General features: G+C 36.9%; 1 protein-coding gene across 8 annotated transcripts in view; it reads left to right on the top strand.

Moving 5' to 3' along the window:
- FRYL (FRY like transcription coactivator) overlaps positions 1 to 22,287 on the top strand; it is a 162,078-nt gene that overhangs the window by 14,286 nt on the left and 125,505 nt on the right. For 6 of the 8 annotated variants that reach the window (XM_088057017.1, XM_014261355.2, XM_005517723.3 and 3 more), the window contains exon 1: positions 12,594 to 12,840. The exons of the other annotated variants lie outside the window; for them this stretch is intronic. In XM_088057017.1, coding sequence (XP_087913143.1) covers positions 12,666 to 12,840 — 175 coding nt within the window. In that variant the 5' untranslated portion in view covers positions 12,594 to 12,665. Of the gene's footprint in view, positions 1 to 12,593; positions 12,841 to 22,287 lie in introns of those variants that run through there. 8 annotated transcript variants of the gene reach the window in all.

Below are 22,287 nucleotides of genomic sequence, written 5' to 3'. Positions count from 1 at the left end.
TTCTTGATATGCTATTTGCTATGTGGACTTCTGTATTCAAGACAGTTTTATTATTTGTATATTCTGTAGTGCTTTATAGAATGTAATAGAATATTTTAAATTCTATTATTAACAAATTGTTAATAATTAGAGTATTATATATATTCTGTAATATTTCCTCATAGCTCTCCCTTTTCTTTATTTTGTATCATTCTGTATATCCTGTGCAGTAGAAGTATACAAAAAATAGAATTTGAGTGCATGGTAAGATCTGCCTTTGGAACATCTCCAGTGTATCTTGTACCCATGTTTGCTTCTGTTACTGTTTTTCATTTCTAGTTATGTAACATACTGATTTGCTTAACTGTCCTTTGTTAGAAATTTTATACCATATTTTTTTTTGTACTGACGTATTCTTTCTCTCAAAGTATGCTAAATTAGTTGCTGCAGATGTTTACCTTAAACACCATATCTTGCTATTGCTCAAGGAAGGCAAGTACATCTTTGGAGTAGGAACTCCAAATCAGTCTTTTAAATTAAATAGAAAAATGGAGACAGAGGGTTTGAGAACATTAGTATAATTTTTTACTGTAAGTTTTTCTTATGTGCATGTTTACCCTGCTTAGGACAACTTTAGTTTTATCTAATTTTAAAAGTTTTTAGTGCTTATGTATGTTTCTACATTTCTATATGTTTATACAGAAAAAGTGCTCCCATTACAAACTTCAAATGTTCAAGTTTGAATTGTATCATTTTTCTTTATTGGGAGCAAGGCTGTCCAGTACTGATCTAATTTTTGGAATACTTTTCAGTAATTATTGTGCTTTTTATACTTGCTGCAAGATGTTTAAAAAGCAATCGGGTTTAAAACAAATATTCTTATCACTGGATCTTCAGCGTTTATATCTATTGTCTTCTGTATTAAAAGCCCACTGTGTTTGTGTAGGCAATAAGCATGTTGTATTTGGGGTTTTTTTTGTTTTTCATTTAAGTGAGAAGTGGTCTTTCAGGGTCTATTTTCCTAATGGAGAATGCAGACAGTTTTGTTCAAGTGCTTTCCTTTAAAAATATATGTGATAAGAAAAAATAATATAGATGGAAAATGTATCAGTTGCCATTCTTCTTCAGTGCTGTTAATTTACTATCTAGAATCAGTTTCCTGATCGACCTTGTTGCTAAGGGCTTTGTCCAGTCAGGTCTTGAAAAGCTCACATGACTTCTCTGCAAAATTTACTGGAGTACCAGTTATGCTGAAAAGCATATTTCTGTGAAAGCAATTTGTGAACAGTATTCAAAATAATTGATGTGCCTGTTAATACTTGTCAAGCATTTTTGCAGGTGTAGCACCTAAGTTTGGTTAATTTCTTTTCCAGCATAATTAATAATGGACCATCATGAGGACAGAAGTGTGGTGGTTTTTTAAATGTATTTTACTTTTCTAAAAAAAATAAATTCTTAATCTTCCTTTTTTTTCTTAAATAATCATTTAGAATTAAAGCAATATGTGTTACTTATTACTCTACTCAGCAGTTTCATTAGTTCTGTCAATACAAATTCTAAAGTGGCTATTGGAAAAAGAAACAGAAAATTTAAGTTATTTTTTGTCACAAAAATTCTATTAAGAGATAGCTCAGTGAGCCTCACTGCATTTAATAAGGCTTTTTGTAGGCTTTCCCCCTTGCTTCCTGCTTCATTTGAACATTTGTTTTCACTCTGATGCCTGACTAGAGGTATGTTTCTGCTAAAGAATTTTGTAGAGCATACCTAACTGTAGTGACAAATGACTTGCAGAATGCCTCACACTTGATGCCTTGTGTTGTTCAAATAATGTGGAACATCTGAGGCACATCTACCAAACAAACCCCAGAAATGCTAACAGGGACACAGAATCTGAGCTATCTATCTGTGAAGTGGGAAAGTGTCTGTCAGACTAGAGGGGAAAAAACTGTTGAACCTGTCTGGTAGGACTTACTTTCCCTAGGATATTGGGGACTTTGTACTTTGTTTTTGTTTGTTTGGGTTTCCTTTTTAGGCAGCATTCAACATTCATAACTTTTCTGTTCTGAACATTTTGTAAAGCTTTTTATTTTTGAACTTATTTTCTGGCATGAAGAGCAGCTAAGTATCTTGATAATGAGCAATAAATTTTAGTTTGATTTTTCTTTTGGCCACTTTTTTAAAAATGTAATCTGCTTGTATATTGAGCATAATATACAAGGCATTACCTTTGGGTGAATTTTAACACTCAAAGTGAAATACATTTGGCTTTCAAAGGGACTAGACCTGTGGTGAATTTCTATTAATAATCTCATGCATCAGTAGGAAGATGGAGAAGAACTCTGTATGCTAACTAATTTTGCTCTTGCTTAAAATTGCACTATTACAGCCCTTTTTAAATATATGTATATACACACACAGCTATCTGTATCCATATACATCTTCAACCCTTATTTGTAGTGCTTTTTTTGGTCAGGCAGCTGTTATATATTGGTTGTGGAGATGCTGCTGTTCTCCATTTGCAGCCAGCAACTGTTAACTTGAAAGCAATTCATTTGAAGAGGTGCTTAATTTAAAAGTAACAGTAACTTCTACATTAAGGTGTAGGGTAGCTGTACAAGTTACAGTAAAGACTCCATATTAGAGTTTGAAACTGATATATAATGGAATGGAAACCAGAAGTCTTTAGGGAACTGGAAAATGCTTATTCCTTGGTTCACAGCTAATGAAAACATTGTATGTCTAAGCAAAGCATGTCAAAGATAAGACAGTGGTATTTTTTTCCAGAGGTTTGGGTGTAAAGCACAAGTGATGCAGCTACTTCTGATACCTCCTATGTAGCTGCAGAGCTTTCCTGTGGAAACTCTGAGTTGCAGCCCCTTGTGCCTCTGCTCATCAGGGCTTTATACACTTTATCCATTTTATACACTTTATACATTTAGCCCAGGGCAATTTCCATGTACAGTGCACCACTGGTCATGAAGTCCTTGTCTCTGCTATGCTTAGCTCCTCCTCAGTAGTGCTCTGGCTCAGAAATGCGTAATGAAGTGCAGCAAGCCTTGCTTCTGATGCACAACTGTTCCTTTGATTTGAACCACTCCTTAAAGAATATAAGGATTCAGTCTAAAACATACAGCAAAGTTAAGGAAGGAATACCAGGGTTGTGTGGGGAAAGGAGCCTTCTCCCTTTCAGGTGTACTTAGCTCCTGTTCTTAATTTTAACCACATTTCTTTAGCTCTTCTGTGTGAGTGATGGAAGCTAATCCTAGCATGGACAAAATGACAGTCGTCACACCTCTTTTACATTTCCTTAAGGAGGAAGTAATTCCAGTTTGTGAAAAATTTTGGAAAAGAATCCTCCTGTCTTTCACTTTTATGGTTATGAGTCTTTTAATAGTAAAAGTCACAAGTGAAGAAAGCACTCAGGTGTTCTTTAGTCTTTCTGATCTCTTCATATGAATTTTTCTTTAAATAAAGGAGTTCTTTGCTTCCTTGGTGATCATGTCCTACCAGGTCCTTAAATTTCAGTTTCCTCTCTCCTCTTCAAAGGCAGGTGACTTTTTTTCCCTTCTTGCTTTTAACAGGAACAGGCTTAACCTTTCCTTCAGATAGGTAGAATTGCTTCAGCAATTCTCTTCCATCATGAGGAATACTTTTGTAAATCTTTTACAATACATGCTAATCTTGTATATGTTTCTTCTGGCATTAAAAATTAGAATAATCCTTTTAATCTGGTGATATATGCGAGTTAAAAGTATGCCACCACTCTTTTGTCTTAATCTGAACTTCACAATTTACCACTTGTAATACCATACCATTCCATAGATCCACTTTAATTTGTGGTACTTGGGTAGAACTATTAGTACGTGGAAGTGCCTTTTGAGCTTTGCTGTTGCCCCCAGGTGATTGTCAGAATGCCTGAGCAGTAGGGCTGGTGTGTAGCAACAGTAGCTTTGCCTTGATTGCTGTCTCTTAAGCAGTCTGTTCACTGTCCTTCTGAAGTGGCAAAGTCAGTGTGCTGTATATTGCTTCTGGAGTTTTTATTTTGTTTTATTTTTCTTATGGTGATCTTGTTTACTGCTCTTCACTTTTATAAGCTTTACTCTGATAATATGACTACATTTACCAAGCAAGCCTGCATGGTTGTGCATATGCACATAAATGTTCCATATAGGGTAGAAACTGATGTTTTCTCTTGGGTGCCTCAACAATTTTTTTGTTTAGTTCATTCATCTTTCTGTGTTTTTTTTTTTCTTAGAAACTTTGATATGTTGAGAATTAGTTATTCTAGCACTGCATTTAGTGACTGTTCAGTTATTTGCTAATAATCAAAAATTGTTTGATTTTGAACTTAGGGCTTTTTTCTCCCCTTCTTACTAGAAACATTTTTTGAACTTTAATTTACCTTAGTTGGACCCCTGTTTCATCCAAGTATGCTGTATCTTTCCAAATAGGAAATTAGATTTCATCTGACATCCAACACTGAAAGTCAGAATTTCTTCTGTGCTCAAAGCCCTGAAACCAAAACCTCACTAAATCTAAACTATATCTGTTCTATTTCCTTTATAGAAATTCTAAAAGTGCAAATTCTTTGCCTCTTTTCTTGTTTTCTGTTAAACATGAATGACATTTTGCAAATGTTTATGTATTTAAAGCTACAATACTGTGGTGCCCATAGGCTCATGTGAAATTCTACTGGGAGCATCCTCTGCAGTATCTGGTGTTTTGGTTGTTGTTACTGATTTTTTTTCCTCCTCCTTAAGACAGTAGAGACTCATATATTAATTAGAAAACAAAACAAAAGCCACCAAAAGGCTTCCTACTTTATTCAATGGAAACAATATCCCATAGCATTCTATGCTTGCTACAGAAAAAACTTAACTCTCTTTGACGCATACAGAATTTACATGGAAGAATTACTTGAAGTTAATAGCAGGTGTTCATGTGATGTATTACTATGGTAAATCATAGTCATGTGCTATCTGATAAGTAAGTTCCTTAAGTATCTAATTTTCCCCCTGCCTGGATTTTAATAGAATTGTTGTGTGTCTCCAGTAAGGGGAAGGCATCTTGGTCAGACCAGGAGTGAATTTGTTTTCCTTTGATACAGGTGCCAATCTTTCTATAAGCCACAAATGTTGAAGGCTTCAGCCCTGAGTACTGAAGTACAACTACATTTACTGTAGGGTTGGGGCTGTTTTCTATTCAAATCTAATTGCATAGTTCCAGCAGCAGATACTCTTTCTGATTATGTTCAGATTACCAAGTGGAAATACATTCAAGTTACTAAGTAAGAAAAAAGGGGCAAAGACATTTTTATTTTACAGGAATTGGAGTGTTGTTCCTTTACCCTGAAGGAAGTCTTTAATTTATGATTTAAACAGGAATACTACTTTTTAAAAATCTAAAGTTAGGTCTTTTCAATTGAGGAATCTCGTAATGCGTTAGAGATTATTATTTCTGTCTTTGACATTGAAAAAGAAGGGAGAAGGTTTGACGTTCTGTCCCAACACATATGTGGGCAAACAGACAATATCTAACTTTTTAAAATAATACTCTGTTAGGAAGATTGATACAATAGTTTGAACTACCTCTAGATAAGACTAACTTTGAAGTCTCACAGACAGCACTTCTCTGTGAGAAATGATTTGTTAATCAACTTGATTTAGCTACTGTTGCACAAATGGTTAACAAACACCTAACTTAAGAAAATGAAGTACTTATTTATTCTGTGACTATTTTAATATTAGTCCATAAATCTTGATCTCTGTCGTGACCTGCTTCTTTTGACATGATGATTTTGTTATGAGAAAGAGATGACAGTATGAAATTTTATATAGGAGGACTATATGTTGTGTGAGATTTAGAAATCCATTGCTCCTCAGCTAGTATAGATCCTGTAATACATTTATCTTCCACAATATGTAGTATTTCAGAGTTTTAGTAGCATGATCTGTATAAGAGAACCTAAATTAGTAGACATGTGAGCATGTCTGTCCACATGAATGAACTTGTGAATTCAACCACCCAGGTGAACTGGATTTTCTTTCAAGTGGGTTGAATATTAGTTTCTACTTTCTATTCTGCCATGTAGATTAAACTTCTCATGGCCATGTTTTGAAAACTTAGTTAATTTCAGAAGAAAACTAAAATAGACGGGAATGATGAATACTATGTAAATCAAGACAGAACCTGTATTTAATGTAGGCATAGAGAGCTTTTTCCTTGCTATTGCAAATGGAGTTTATCCTATGAACTCACTAAGCATGGCTTTGTTTTTGGTTTTTTGTTTTGTTTTGTTTTAGTTTCTTTTTAAGTAATAGAAGTGATGGAGAAAAGTCACAGTGAAAAAAAAGGATAATGATAGTTCCCCCAGGTCAGTAGCATTTTAAACATACCTGCCTTGAATAAAATTTTAAGCAATAAACTAGTTAGGTTAGGCTTAGTAAGGAAAGCAGGGTAAGTGTGCTGTATGCAGTTTTGGGATTGGAATGAAGGTTATTTTGAACAGTGGAATATAGATTCCCTTGCCATTTGACTTTTATGCTTTTGGCATGTTTTTAAAAGGTGGCCTTTCAAACATGAGGAAATTTTTCTACAGATGTGTACTTTTATGTAGTGCTAGAGAAGCTCTTAACAGAGACTATGACAATGACTGTAAAAATCATCAACTAAATAGCCCAAATATTTGTTTAAGAAATACATGTTGACCCACTGTTTTTGAGTAATTTTGGAAATATATGTGTGCTTGGCTTCTGGTTATTGCTTACTATGTTCTGGCTGTCCTATGCATTAACAATTGCCAACTCTTGTTTTTTCTGTAAAGCACTTGAAAAGCTTTTGGTAAAAGTTCAGGTCCAAATTCCTTAGAGATCCAATTTCACAGTAGTGTTGCCATTGTTGTTCTGGCAATGAACCTTTGGTTTTAAAATGTTGCTTATTTTAATGTCTTTCTATATAGAGATATCAACATCAAGATTGTCATCATTCACTTTGATTATTTTATAAGATAAAAAAACCTGTCTACTTCTATTGTAATGAGATTGTGTAATGATGTCTTCTCTTGATGTTTCTACTTGTGTGCAAATGGGTATGGTACAGGTTACGTACTGCTGCAGATTGTTATTTGAAGAAAAATCTGCCAGTGGGAGAAATTCATAGGTTTGGAAGCTTTTGTGCGACATATCAGTACTTGGAGCAAGCGAGAGTTTAACAAGAAGAAGCCCAGATCCTTATCCTGACTGAGGATTGTAGAAGTTGTAGGGTAGACAATACCTTGATCTTCTCAGGAACTCCTAATGAGTTCAGGAAAGCATTGTATTCTTTCATGTGACCTCACGATAAGAACAGTTAAAACTTAATACATAAATGGTAAAAATTTGGGGGCTTTTCTGTTAAACAGCATAATACGGTATTCAGTCAGTGAACCATAATGGTTTTATGTCCAACTGCTGATGGATATATTTTGACAGATATTTCTGGGTTTTTTTCTTTCTAATCCTAGATAATCAAAGCCAAACTCTGAACCCCACCCTCCCAAATCATTCCCAGAAATTTGCAAAGAATTATTCTTCTTCCAAAGAAAAAAGCCCCACAGCTTGCTTCAAAAGGAACTCCAGCCCCCATATAAAGCAAATAAATACACCCTAGGTGATTGAAAGAAAAGAGAAACTTTACCAGAAACTGACTGTTGTTAGTTTCTTTCATTTCTCAGGAAATAGCTAGCTGTGTTTAAGGAAAGCATGGGAATAACTGAAACTACATTTTTACATTAAAAAAAGCAGTAAACCAAAATCATAGAAAGGTTAAATGACTTAAAAGTATTTTTTATGCAAAATAATAATTGTTTGGTGCACACTAATGCTGTGTTCAATAGGTTTTGTATGCTGTGTTCAGTATAGGATGCATAGTTAACACCCTTAATCTCAAAGAATATTAACGTTTCTTGAAAAGCTGCCAAGAGAGAGACCGCTTTGCATCACTTGGTCCACTCACTCTTTCAAAAGGCAAAGCTTGCACCCTTTCTTTTACTGCGGGGTCTTTCCTGTTGAAACTCCTTTGGTGATGCCTCCAGTACCAGTGTCCCAGCAGGAAGGATAGTTTTGCTTTGTAGGTTTTTGTTTTGGTGGGGTGTTGGGTTTTTTTTTGGTGTGACATTCTGTCCAGTTAATGTCCTGTTGCTGAAAAGCTGGGAGAAAGCACAGGGTCTGTGTGCCAATAGATGTGCCCACTCCATTGAAGTGTTTACCTAAAGGGAGGTGACAGAATCATTTAGGTTGGAAAAGACATTTAAACCACCAAGGTTTATGCTCTGCTGGCACAGAAAAGCCTCCAGCTGCGTGGTTGTACTAATGGCCATACTGCAGCATGGCTGTTGAGGAATACGTTCCTCCTTGCATGTGGCTCGCTGTGCAGCTCCAGGCTGAGCTCTGCGGAGCCAGGAGCCCGAGGCAAGATAACGTGAGTCCTTTTGTACAACGAGGGCATGGGAACCTCTAGTGCCAGCCAGGGGACCAGGCACTCGGAGACCCCAGACATCCCCGTGCCTAGACTGTGAGGGTATGAACACCCAGGGGAATATTTGCTCAGGGTCCCTCCTCGGAGACACCAGCTCCAGCTGTTATTTTGCGATTTAATTATTGCACCATGATGAAATTATTTTAAGGATTTGAACTGGATCGGAAGTCTGAAACTGCTGTGGGAACCCTGGGACAGAGCCTACAGGGAAACCTCGTCTGCCTGTGAGTGTGGGGTGTGCAGCAACGAAGGGGCCGTGGCGGCAGAGTGGCTGTGGGGAGTTTCCTTGAAATGGCTGTATTTTGGAACACGTTCCCACCGTGCTAAGCAGCGAGTTCAAGCTCCCCTGAACTTGTTGCTTTCTGCGGGGGCCCGTGGAATGGGGCGCAGTTCTGTTTCCTGTGCCTGGGCGGTGTGTGCGGCACGGGCAGGTTAAAGGCAGCCCGCTCTCAGGCCGGCAGCTCGGGGCCCGGCGGCGGAGGGCGCAGTGCGGCCTGTGGCCGCGGGGGGGCGCTGCGGGCAAAGCCCGGGGGGTGCTGCCCTGGAGAGCTGCGGGATCCCCCCGTGGGACCGGCGGCACCGCGCCTCCCCCGCCTCCAGCGCCCAGCAGCTCTCTCGCCGTCCTACGCGTTAAATATAAAAGAAACCTTTACCCCCTCTCCCACAGAAGGTAAAATTGGGCTGGCGTTTCTCTGGTACGGTGGAGTAGTTTTAGAAACATTTTGTGTTACAAAGCTGCAGGTTTGCAACACACGCTTGCTCGGAAGAGACCTGTGTTGTTTGTAGTAGGCTACAGGGCCTCTAGGCGGTCTTCCAAAATTGTACTTCCCAATATCTTGGCTGGTTCATAATTGTCTTTTACTATTATTATTGCTAATTCTAGGAATTCTCTGCACATGTGAATTCAAGTTACTTGCAGTAGTCCTCTCTCACATGGATCTTTCATTGACTGTGTTTTGTTTTTTCAATGTTTCTCATTCTTGGGTTGATCCTCCATCAGCAGGTTCACCTGCTTCAATGGAATTCCCATGTATGTGGATTTCTATGCACCCCTGCCAAAAAGTTTGGATATCTGAGTTCTGAAAGGTCTAATCCAAGGAGACAGTGCTCTGGGAAGTGCTGTTGTGCTGTGATCATTCACTGGGTCCCCCACTATTACACTGCTGCCAGTTTCATGATCTGTAATCCCTCCTGATGGAAAGTTCTGCTAATGTGGATTCGTGTTAGTGAGAGGTGCAGAGCTCAGGTGTTATCTTGCACAGCTAATGCAAGTATCAAGAACTGTGGCAGGGGAACCCCAAATGACTTCAGGAGGCACTTCAGTGCAAAATCAGTCACCCTTTGACTGATTGAAGTCAACAGAGCTTAAGTGGAATACACATGAAAATACATCAAAGAATTTGCGGTAATGCATCGAAGAGTTCTAAGACCAAGTCTTGTATTTTTTAATTTTTTAAATTTATTTAGAGGTTCCAGAATAACAAAGTGTTAAAATTTATTGAATAAGGCTTTTTGTTGCCTGTTTTGGTTTTGTTTAAAGATGAATTTAAGTATAACAGTTGTAAGACTTCTGATATGTTTTACACTGACACATAATCTGTAAAACTTGCTCAGGTTATATAGAACCCACAATTTTACATTGTCCTGTTTAATAAGATGGTAAGAACAAATGTGAGGGAGGAGTGTATGTGAAATGATGTACCAAGACAAAAACATAAGCCTTGTATCTTGCCTTCATTTTTTATAAAATGCTGTTTTCATAGAACATAATGAAGTATAGAAGTCCTGGAATTAATCTACAGCCATCCATATACATATATAAATATACACTTATGTATTCCCTGCTTTCTTCTCTAGAAAACTTCTTGATGTTCTTAAGAATCAAAAGCCACCCTGAAGGAAAAATCAGTCAAAAGCTTTTTGATACATCTATTTTGTATAAGCTTTATTAGTTTATCAGGTTTAGTCTTGAAATATGATCATTTATATGGAGGGTGGTTTTTATTACTTGCTTGTGTTTTGTGTGTCCTATTACTTGAAAGGCTGTTGTTTTCTAATTTTAAAAAAGTATAGTTTCAACACCTAATTGTTTTTTAAATTGATGAGTAACTCATGACATATGCTGCAGTTGTGTAAAATGTCACACCTTGTGCACTTAATGTAAGTGGCGCACTAAGCGCTTGCACTTCATGTCACCTCCACCTTGTGTCCCCACGCATAAGAAAACCTCCATAGGGTGGTTAAAAGCATTTTGATATCTAGTTTGAGCCTTTCAGAGGGTGTTTAAGATGGGTACAAAGTGAAACATCTGGTTGCCCCATCTGTAACCTGCACTTTGGCAGGTGGATGGTTGGAAGCATTCTCAGTCTCACGGAAGCATCTGAATTTCTCTCTTGTTCCCAAATGCAAGGAACTGTAAAGTAGGTTTGTGGCAAGATTTCAAGGGAAAAAAAATAAATTCTATAGAAAATAATGCTGTTACGAATAAGTGATGGCTTGAGCTTGTAATGACTCATGATCTGTTGTAATCACAAATTGTCTTTGTGGTATCTTTATTATTTGTTTTGAAAGTACATAAACCCACTTCTCTAAATTTTTTTGTACTGTGGAAAAAATACTGTGAATGAAATTGTTATAGGGAGAATTTTGTGCTTGATCTTCCTGCAGGAAGTGGTATTCTTGCAATATGTCTCTTATGATAAGGTCAGAATTTTGTATTCATTTATAAGGAAAAAATTGTGTAGATGTTTGTATTCATTTGCAAGGGGAATTTAGACTAACTTGGATATCTGGGGATTTTAATGCAGGATTGACTAGAAAAGACATTTTCAGTCTATATAGAACTTGAGAAATGTCTTAGGTGGCAACTTTAATGAACTTGTACCAACTTTCTCAAGTTGTGATGTTCTGAACCACAGATGTGGCAGTTGAGTAAGACTGACAACTTAATCCAGTTGAGCATTAACTGAAACAATGGGACCTAAAACATTTTGTGCTGTATACCTTTCCTGGTCTTTTTTTTTTTTTCTTTTTAAGAGCTAAACAGTAGTGAATTTCAGATTAAATACCTTCTTTTAGGGAAGGTATAGAAGTGCGCTATGCTACATGTGTAGTTTGGGTAATTGCGTTGCATTCAGCAATGTCTTGGACACTGTGCTGCCTTCATAAAAATAACAGAATTATGCAGGCTGCCACTGAGCTGTTTGGAGCGAGTATTTAGTGTACTTCCTCTGAGCAATGTGTACAGTCTTTGGTGGCAAATGAAGTAGGAATATTGCCTAGTATTGTGTCTGTCTATCTCCACTCTCAGTGTAGTAAATAAAAGAATGCTTTAAATCAAACAATGATACGTGTATTCCCAATTGTAGAACGCCTTAAGGAACATTCTTCTTCTATGCTAATATATTTCTTTTGTCCTTGAACTTTCTGCTCCAAATGCAAGTCATCTTTCTGGCTTCTGTAAGCTAAATATAAAACAACATCTAAACTTCCTGAAATAAAACCAAAAAACTCAGCTAAACCAGGCATGTATAGAGAAGTAGCCCTAGGGATGGATGTTTGGACAAGAGACAGGTTATTTCTGTACTTGCAGTTTTCTGGAAGGTGGTGCAAATATTTTAAGTGGTAAAAATAGCACTAGAGTCCCTGCAGAAAGAGAACTTAATATATAATAAAAGTTAGTATTTTTGTAGTTAGTGGCTAAAAGTGTATAAGAATATTAATGGTGATGTTATATACACCAGCTTTAAAAACAAAGTGCCTAGACTTTCTGAATGATAAGTGTTATCTTTCAAATACAGATGAATGCTCTCTGTACACTTCATGAAAATAAAGAGCTACTGAACTCTGTCAGATATGAGTTTGCAAATGTGTTGAGAATTTTTTTAGTGCTTAAAATTTTCCCAGTGCTAAATAGTGCCTCCTTGGCGTGCAGAGTTTTGCATGCATTGGTTAATATATAGACTTGGTGGTGTTTGGTTTTCTTATCAGTCTGCACAGTTAAATGTCTTTAGAATCTGCCTTGGAGCAGCTGGCCAGCAGCTGACGCTGCTGTTGGCACCACCCAGGTTTGACATGACATCACCAGAAGTCCACCTCTGTGCTCAAGGAAGTTGATGAGGGAGCCGTGCTCTGTGGAGCATAGCTGCTGAGACCACAGAGGGCATGTAAAAATGGAATTCCTGAAAAAAATAGTTCCCACTGCTGCTTCTGGTGATGTTGTGGATGTTGGGAGTACAGTCCGTGAAAGCTCTCCAAGGCTGCTGAAGATGAGACGGGTCAGACTGTTTTCATTAGGACAGACAATAGATGAAGAAGAGGAGACACATATTTTACATCCTGAATACTGTACGTATCCGTGTCATCAACCTGGTGAAAACTGATTGCTAAGCTCTTTCTTCAGATCATGGTTATTTTGTTAAACTGACAAATTTGATTCTAAATAGCTTTTTTATCAGAGTTCCTATGATTATGGTGTCTTGAGATTTAGAACTATTTTATCATTGATGCATTATCATTTGTGAGTGACCTATGTGGAAGCAATTTTTCAGGATTTCTAATTTTAGGATTTCTTCTTGTCATTGCGTGCCTGTGTGACTTTATTCCCTCTTTTTGGGGTAAGAATATGCTTAAGTTTTTAAACTGTAATGTACATAAAATTAGGCACTAAGTTGTCTAGACAGAAGTGTGCTACACAGAGATCTGTGACTGCAGTGCAAGGTGTGAGTTTTGTCATCTTTTCTTTCCCTGTTTTTCTGATCCTCTAAGTTTTCAAAAGCTTTCCTTTTAAGAGTTTTTTTTTGTCTCAGAGCAGTGTATGTTTCCCTTTTTTAGTGTTTTGAAGATTGCACATTTTTAGTAAACTTAATATGTAAATAAGTCAAATAAGAATATGGATATTGTGTAGAGAATTTTTAACCTCAAGAATGTGGGTAAGGTTGCTTTTTTTGGTTGATTTTTTTTTTTAAATTTTTTTACTATGTGTTAGTGGCTAAATATTACAGTGTATTGGGCTAATAAAAAGTAGAATTAGTTCATGTTTCTTTTTCAGATAGTACAGCTGGGTGGTAATGGAAAATTCAGTTTTACTTTTTTTTTTTCTTTTTTTCTTCAACTAAAATAGTGCAGTCTTGAGCCTTTATGGTCTTGGATTCTGCTAGCTGTCAGATGCAGTTTTTGCCTTTTGCTGTGTGGTTGGATATTTTCAAGAATTAATAGGGCTTCTAGATTTTTTTCCTTACCTGCATATTTTTTTTCCTGTCTACCTGCAGTGGTGGGAGATAGAGACATTTTTCTCTTTGACTGGGTGCTGAACTTACAGCCTTAGGGTAATTAAGCTTGTGGTGGTGGTGGGAGAAAAGGATTTCCTTGAAAAGACTTCTCTTAGCCTTTCTGATGGTAACATGAACCACTTTTTTCAGTGCATCAGGTTGAGTAAGATAGGCAGCTGAGAAAAGCAGGGACAGTTCTGTTCTGCTAAACAAGTTGTTCCTGTGCACAGCAAATTACAACAAGTTAATGTTCTAATGCTATGGGTTATTGAAGGCTGCCTACACAATAAAGTCTGTTATGGCTGCCTATATACCTGGAAAGTGATCAGAAGCCCATGGTGTCTGATGGTGAAAGATTTTTAGCTTCATTTAACTTGGAATGCTGTACAACAGACCTGGAGTTTATAGTTGGATGTCACTGTGAATTTAATATCTCCATAGGCATGTCTCACCAATCCTGCTTTTGTACTATATTCTCATTTCTTGATAGCTCTCAATTTAAATAGTATTTTTTTCACATGTTATAATTTCAGAAGAAATAGAACTGTCTTTGTGTCAGAGAAAGACAATTAAAAAGGAAAGTAAAAGAAAATTCTATAGGCTGAAGTTTGTAGACAAAACATGTACTTTCATCTTTGTTCAGTGTTTTGTTGATAGTTGTAGCAAATAAGGATAATAAACATAGAATAAACTACCCTGACTGTTAAAGATGAATTTTCCTCTCTTGGTCATTAAATATGTGCCAAATGGTGACTATTAGGAGTGATTTTGTGGAAACCAACAGTGCCTGACTAATATTGCTTAATAGTGTGATGTCATCATTTACGAAATGAAGACTTAGAGTCTGTTCTGGGATCATGCTTTTACAATAGCAGATAGTAGTTGAATCCTCTTTAAATTATCTGCTTATTTCTATTTTTGTATCTTGGTAATGGAATGAACTGCTCTGCTGGAATAGAGCAAAAGAACTACTGTGTTTACCAGTTGGGTGTGCTGCAGAAGGCAGGTGCTGACCAAACAGGTAATAAAACAATAGAATTTTTTAAAAAACATTGTAAACATTTACTTGCTCATTGTTGACAAATGTGGTGTTAATGCACCACAGAATTTAATACAATAAGACTGTTGAGGAACTCAGTTTTTTAAAGCTAAGGTGGTTTGTCCTATTAATATATTTGAATTTGAGAGTGAGTGGGGTTTATTATTTTTTGCTGTTTACTTTCTGTTCCTTATTGCTGCCGTTTAAGATTTTTTTTTGTTTTGGTGAGAATTTAGGGGAAATACTGAGCCTGACAATTATTTTTAAGTATAACCATATTTTAGAAGTTCTCCAACTGACAGACCAAGCAAAAAAACCTATTCCTGGCATCAAAACCTTAAAATATTATTTTTATGATACCACTGAGTTGGATTTGCATCTAGCTGACCTAAAAATTTTGTGAGAAATTCAGGTGATGAAATTTTTTGTTGTTGTTTGTTTGTTAAAATATTTTTCATATCAGCTTTCAAAATACTTTCTTGGTATATACTTTGTTTTACAGCTGAGAATAGGACATTACAAATATATGCTCTGTGATATATCTTTTAAAATATGTAGTTTCCATCAGAATGGTTTTAAGTGTATTTTAGTGTCTTTTTAGACACTGTATTTAATGTCTTTTTAAATGTATAAGACTACTACAGTTGTCAAGAAAACCACACCTGACTTGTTGAATAATTTGCATGTGACTGTATGCATCACAACACTTAAAAGAGGTTGGTAAAAGGATAGGCAGTTTTTTAAAATTTGCTGTAGCATTTGAGTTCTAAAAATTTGTTTCAAAAACTCTACAATCCAAACAAAACATGCAAAGTTGAGCATGGAAGACTCAGATTGTGATGTTAAAGAAGGGAAATGTCACAACTGCCCTGTGTGAACTGGCAAATGGCAGCTGTACCTGTGGTCTGTGAAATGTGCCCTCCTGTTGCAGCTCTGTGCTTTCCTTGTGCTACAAGGCAGGGTAGCTAGTACTGTGGAACTGTCTTTATGGCCAGCTGTGTAAGTCAAATCTGCAAGAACTGTAGAAGACATGTTAATTTTATCAGTGATGTGAGTATTCTCACTGCTCACAGCCCCCATGTTATTTCTGTGTACAGAAAACCTGCTTCATTTCAAGTGCCTCTGCTAGGAGAGTAAAAATACACCAACAAGAATGTGTTCTTTGATGGTAAAGTAACGGAGCTGTAGCTGCCTCAGGGGGTTAGCAGCAGGGGCTGCATACACATAAAGTACCTGTGAGCACTGTGTCCCTATAATACCAGCATCTCTGCAGGACATATTCAGCTCCCAGTTGCAACTCTAATCAGCCCTGTACAGCAAAGGATGACCTGGGACTTGGGGTTTCTACCTGAAATAAAGGTCAGTTTCTGTACCCAAGTGCAGAGTTTTGACTAGAAAAGACTGGAGGGGTTGGTGTGCAGCTAGGTACCATGGCTTCCCCCCACAATCTCTTGGTTTTAAAGACTTCAAAGTCTTGCATTTAAAGACTGCTCTATAATACTATTTGGGATCCAGAATACTATTTACATAAAAATCTCTAACCTCTCTCTTTGTTTTCTTATCACTGCAGATAGGATTGTTTTGCTTGAGTAATGCCCCAGGAAATTGTTCTGTGTATGTTTTCCATAAGAAATAATAGGTGAACCTCTCCTAAGCGCCTTTGGAATATGTGCTTGAACAGAAAGTAGGGAAAGGAGATTTTGGGTTGATTTTTGAGTGCAGTTTTACAGGCAGCTCAGGCTGATCTAACAGTTGGCTGTCAATGAAAAGGGCAATCTCACTCACAGCTGTGCAGCCTTCGCCATCTTCTCTTGGGTTCTGGTGTGGCTTTTCCCTGAGCTGATTAATTTCACAAAGCCAACAGAAAACGTTCTAATGTATTTGGGGCACTTGAAATGAATCGACAGGGGGAATAACTTGCTGATAGGGCCTTTTGGGTCAGTAGTGGGGACAGCATTAGATGTCTTACCATCACCAAAAGTAGCAGTCAGCTTTTGGATATCCTCTGTTTTAATTGATTTGTCGAAAATGAGCTCTTTAATATTTTAGATAAATGGAAAAACAAGCATCTCTCCAGAGTTTTATTTTAAGTGTAGGGATTATATGTTTTATTATTACTGCTTATAAGCAGATAAAAAGACCATTGGGTAAATGTTTCTTAAGTAAGGCATTAGCTTAAGATGGAGTCAATAAAGAACTGAGATAAGGTCCAGCAAATCTTTTTAAAAGTAAGCTCAAGTGCAAAGAGGGTATGCCTCTGACTTGTTCATTTTACCAGTAATAGTGAAAATCCACTATAGTTGTATTTAATTGTCAGAGAGATTTCAAATATAATTTTTAATTTTTTAAGATATGATTCTTGAAAATTGATACTTGACTTCTGCTGTAGTTTTTCCCAGGGTTTCATCTGAAGAATGTGTGCAGAAATTTACAAAGAATATATTTTAGTCAAGTGGTGAAGAAATTGTAATTTAGTGCTTCATACAAGGTGTGTATCAATACAAATCAAAGGCGGATCTAGAAGAAGTATTTCTTCATACTTAAGTTACGCCTGTGGGGTATGTTTAGATATAAGTCTGTGGAGTATATATATATAGGGAGGAGGTAATTCACTTGTTTTCCTCTTACACATGGTGAAGAAAGCTTGTCAACTTTTTTATTGCAATTGGTCACTTAATAGATTCTTTGTATCGTATTTGCAGGGTCTCTTTTTATGCATCTTCTGGACTTCAAGCACATAAAAGGTTTTTCTCAGACATAGTGTTAGCATGAGCTTTCATGTGACAGCTGAATCAATGCAGTGGCTCAGTGTTGTGAACAGGAGATTGTACCCTTCCACCTGTGTAGTTGTCTTGTATATTTGTTTTTGCTATTCACGTTGCATGTCTATCTTTGGTGACACTTCAACACACTGAACCAGAGGAAACTCTCATTCCCTTTCAATACCAGTGAGTAGGCAGCAAACTGGGACAGTGAGAAATAACCAATGGCAAATATAGGAAGTGAATGTCAGTAAACCTGATGTTTGGACTTTGTTTTTCTGTTCTTTTGACTTTCTGTCCTGCAGACTGTAAGGTGAAAAGTAAGAATAAAATCTCCAGTTTATTAAGGGAAAAAAATAAAAGGTGAATTTGGACAACATTTAGCTGCAAATATTCTTTGAAATGTTATCTTTAAGCTAATTCTTTGAAATAATGCAGAGAAAATTTAGTGGGAGGATTGTAAATTAAGTAAACATCTCTTGACCTTTCCAGTCTACAATTATTTTTAAGGTAGTTGTGAGAGGGACAAAATAAAGGTTTTAACTTGAAGGAGAGAGGGAGAGACATGAACATGTGGGTGATGTGAGAAAACCAATCATAGACAGAAAACCAAGGAAGTTTTCAGAAGATTCTACAAAAGCTGACTGGGGGAGTTGTGAAGTGCTGAAGTCAACAAGATGTGGAGAAACTTGTTGCAAAAATATCTGCTACTGTAAAACTGTTCTATTTATGATATACTGATAATAGAAGAACAAAAATATTCTTTTAAATTCTTTGTGTCTAAGGTGCCCAGAGGCCTTGAAAGTGACATTTTGAGAGGGGGGAAGAGTTTAGGATGTTGTTCCTTTTTTTATTTATACTGTAAATATCTTCCATGTAGAACAGATTTTAAAACTTAATCTGCTATCAATAATGTCTGTAGTGATCCCAAGGTAGAGTATATAAAAGTTTGGATAGCATGTAAAATAGAAGTACCAGCTTATTTTTAAGGAGCTGTTTTCTTTGAAGTAAAAAATTGCTATGCTTAAAAACATGCAAATTGATCTATGGGCTAAAAAAATACCCTCCTAATGCTCAAGAACATATTTGAAAGGTCAATATAGTGCTTAGTAGCAGTAGCTGTATATGAAGATGCCATGCTCATGATACCAGCAATTCAGATTAAAGGTACAGAAAGATTAGAACTGGAACATTGTTAAACAGTTTTTCAGTTATCACTTGAAAAAGAAGTCTGTATTTCAAATGGAAAAGTTTTAGTTTTTAGGTGATCAAACTAATCTTAATCTCCTTTAGGCATAGTTTTTCTGTTTCTAATGAAAATGTGAATTGTAAGCAGAAGAGTCAGATATGACATTTTTCAGTAATTGATATTTTTGAAGACTATTGGTAGTTTCTGTTGGCTGCATTTGTTAACTGTTTTATGTCTTGGTGTGTAAACTTCTGTGTTTTGCTTTTGTTCTAAGCTCCTCAATAACAGGATGATTCTTATCCTGTGAGTTCTAACTTTATATGTGTTCCTGTATTATGTGGATCCAAACAAGGAAAAAGAATTTCAACTACTTCCTCTTAATCAAGAGCTACTTTGGAAAGCCTTTCCATTTTCATTAAATGAAAGTGTTAGTGATGTTGGTTATTCTATTTGACACGCATCCTCTTGTTCTCCAGCTAAGTTGTAAAAAGTCCCTTCAAACAAAGATCTACCTTCCCAGACAGGAGGGTTCTTGACTCATGCTTGTAAATTTTTGATGTTTGTATTTATTTATAAAAGAAGGATTTCGTTATGAGAAATCCAAATGCACTACTGTTTTGAAGAGACAGGTAAAACTTTCAGAAAGCCATGTCACTTTACCAGTGGAACCTTCTCAAGAGATTAAGTTTCTGTCTGCAGCAGTTTTTCATTATATGCTCCAGATGTTCAGGACTTGGTGTATTCTCACTTCACAAGCTGTGCAATATGCCTGTATAGGGAGATGCTGCATAAATAATGATAGTTGTTTAGCTGATTAATCTGATGAGGTCTGTAGTGACAGGCATGTTGTGAACCCTGATTGCTTGGGATACTTTCAATGCTTATTGACAAGACCAGTATGGCAGTATAAGCTTCAGATACTCTAACAACAGGATGCTGTTGCATGGTCATATTAGAAACTGACTCAAAACTGTCTGGTGTCACTTGGCATCTCTTAAAAATGGAGTGGTGTGAGCTTTGTCTCAGTAATCTCTTTGAGAGGATGACTCGCTGAAGGAAGGATGTTTTTCATTCCAAAGTATTTTCTAACTTAAAACAGGAAAACCAGTAATACATATAAAAGAAACTCCAAACTTGTATAAAAATATTGTATTTATTTAGTGTGTTATTAGAGTTAGTTTAAAACTGTTTTTTCTTTGTTGAATGGGGTTTCCATAAATTCCTGTTTCATGGAAGGAGCTGTGCAGAGCAGAGTAGGTTAATTTGCCCAGATATTGAGGAAGTTATACCATAGACATTTATTGGTACATTGTATGTTTGGATAATTAACATGTTCATATCAGTTACTGGGAGATATGAACAGTATGCAAATGCTTTATCAATAGATAATGTGGCTGACAAATAGGGAGAGCCAGTTGAACCAATGGTAAAAGCTAAAGTATATTATCCATTTTATGTGAACATGTTTTTACCACCTGATTTCATTTCTTCATTTTTCAGTAATTAGTAGGGCTTGCAGTGGAGGGACACAGTCATTTCTGTTTGATGCTGTGTGGGATGCTGATGTGGGGATGCAGAGCTGCCTGCCATGGTTCAGGTGGAGCGCTGGGTTTCACAGCTGCTGCCCCATGTGCAGCTGCTGGCAGAGGTTATTTTGTAGTCCACCAGCTAAGGCACTTTAAGGAACTTTCTGTTGTGGACTATTTGCACAACTTCCAGACAAATGTAGCCTTGTAAAAGTGTTAGTGTATGTTAGGTGTTCAGTATCTAACTGTTGCATTTAGTTGCCCTTGAGTTTGTTACTACTTCTCATTCTTTCCCTTTCTGATTTTTGCATTTCTTTCCTTGCTTTTCTTTAGTGTAACAGCATGCTTGCTCAAGATAAAGGTTCAGAAATTACACTCATGAATTCTTTTATTTCTGATTTGCAAAACAATGTATATTTTATCTTTTAGTTACCTTTTTGAATTTTTAAAATATCTCTATTTTTTTACTTACGCTTCAGGTTCTTACAAGAATCCGTTTCATAGACATGGGAGAGCTGCAAAATTCAGCATTAAAAACACTTAATTGTTTAAATCCTAGTAACTAAAGCTCTAAAAAAAGGCACTGTAGATATTTGCTGGCTTTGGAGTGAAGAAATATGCCGGTTTACCTCAACTGTGAAGAATGCCACATTAATGTAATTATTTATTTCTGATGTTGGGTGTGGAGCTCCATATGTTCCTGCCCTGTGTAACTGAAACAACAGGAAAAGCAATTTCATGAGTTGAAACCTTAAGAGAAAACTGGCTGCCCATGCCTTGCCCCTTCTTGCTTTACTTTCCCTGACTCTTAAGTACAGCTGTCCAAGTCCTTATACTATGTGTGCAGAGCTGCCACCTACATAGGGATTTAAGCCCTAGTGGAGTAAGTTGGTAGGCTTATGACTGTGAGGAGGTTTTACAGAGACACCTGTAGTAGTTCACTCTTGTCACTGTGCTGTCCCTCATCCCTCTGCCTACTGTTAAGTGTCCTGTGGCACAGGTGACTTAATGAGACATAAGTCTGCTTATGCAGGGCTCTACAGTGCTTTAACGTATGAACAGGAATGGACTGCAGTGGCTCAGGAGCAAACACTCAGCTTTGCTTATGGTAGAGGGAGGAAGGCAGGAATTTACCTCCAGGTGCAGACAGAGCACATACAAAACTATCTTCAGCTGCTCTGTGAGTTCAGTGGTAATCTGCATCTGAGAATATTTTCTGTCCAAGTACTATTGCACTCATGAGGTTTAACAGATTGCGACTTCTATGCTGAGTTTATCCCTCTAGGTAACTTTTTTCTTTAACTTTTTATTCTTTAAAGTTTTCCCAGATGAATCATAAGCTCTCAGTGGCTTTCCCCCCCCCCCCCGATGTGCTCTGTAGGGATAGAATAAGTGATCCTTGCATAATGTAAAAATCATGTTTCCCATAAACGTGGCACAGACATCCAGCAGCTTGGGAGGAACAACAAAAATAGAAACATAACCGATTTGTAGCAGTTGTCTTGAGGCCTTGTAGGGTAACGGAGTTAAGCCTTTCCTTACTCTATCCATTTAAACGCCCAGCAACTAAGCAGGGATTTTCTGTGTAGCTCCGTAACTGTTTCCAGATTCCATTTAAAAGGTTGGTGAAAACCAAGGGCTGGTTCTCCAAACTCAGTACATTGGTATGTTTGTGCTGAAGCACAGTGAGGAGGCCGACATGATACGGAATTGGACAGACCAGACATTAAGGCAGTTATTTCAGGTTGTCTGACATGGAACCATTCTAACTGGGCTTTATTTGTTTTATTTGAATTCATTGAAGACTGAAATGTAGTATCTGAGAAGGGAGTTTTCACTGTGTTTTCCTGAATTTTACAGGGCTGCTTGTTACAATTGAAAAACTTGGATTTGTCAGACTTTTGAGATGTAGTTGCAGCTTTAAGCTTGAATATCACTTTACCTGTCTCATTTTGTCTTGGAGGGAGATTGGTTAAACATCATCTCAGAACTGCCTATTGTGGTTTTG

The sequence above is a fragment of the Pseudopodoces humilis genome, chromosome 6 (assembly GCF_049639895.1).
Source record: "Pseudopodoces humilis isolate 2021_Gansu_Grassland_sample_001 chromosome 6, ASM4963989v1, whole genome shotgun sequence".
Taxonomy (NCBI): domain Eukaryota; kingdom Metazoa; phylum Chordata; class Aves; order Passeriformes; family Paridae; genus Pseudopodoces; species Pseudopodoces humilis.
This window is presented reverse-complemented; position numbering and strand designations above follow the sequence as displayed.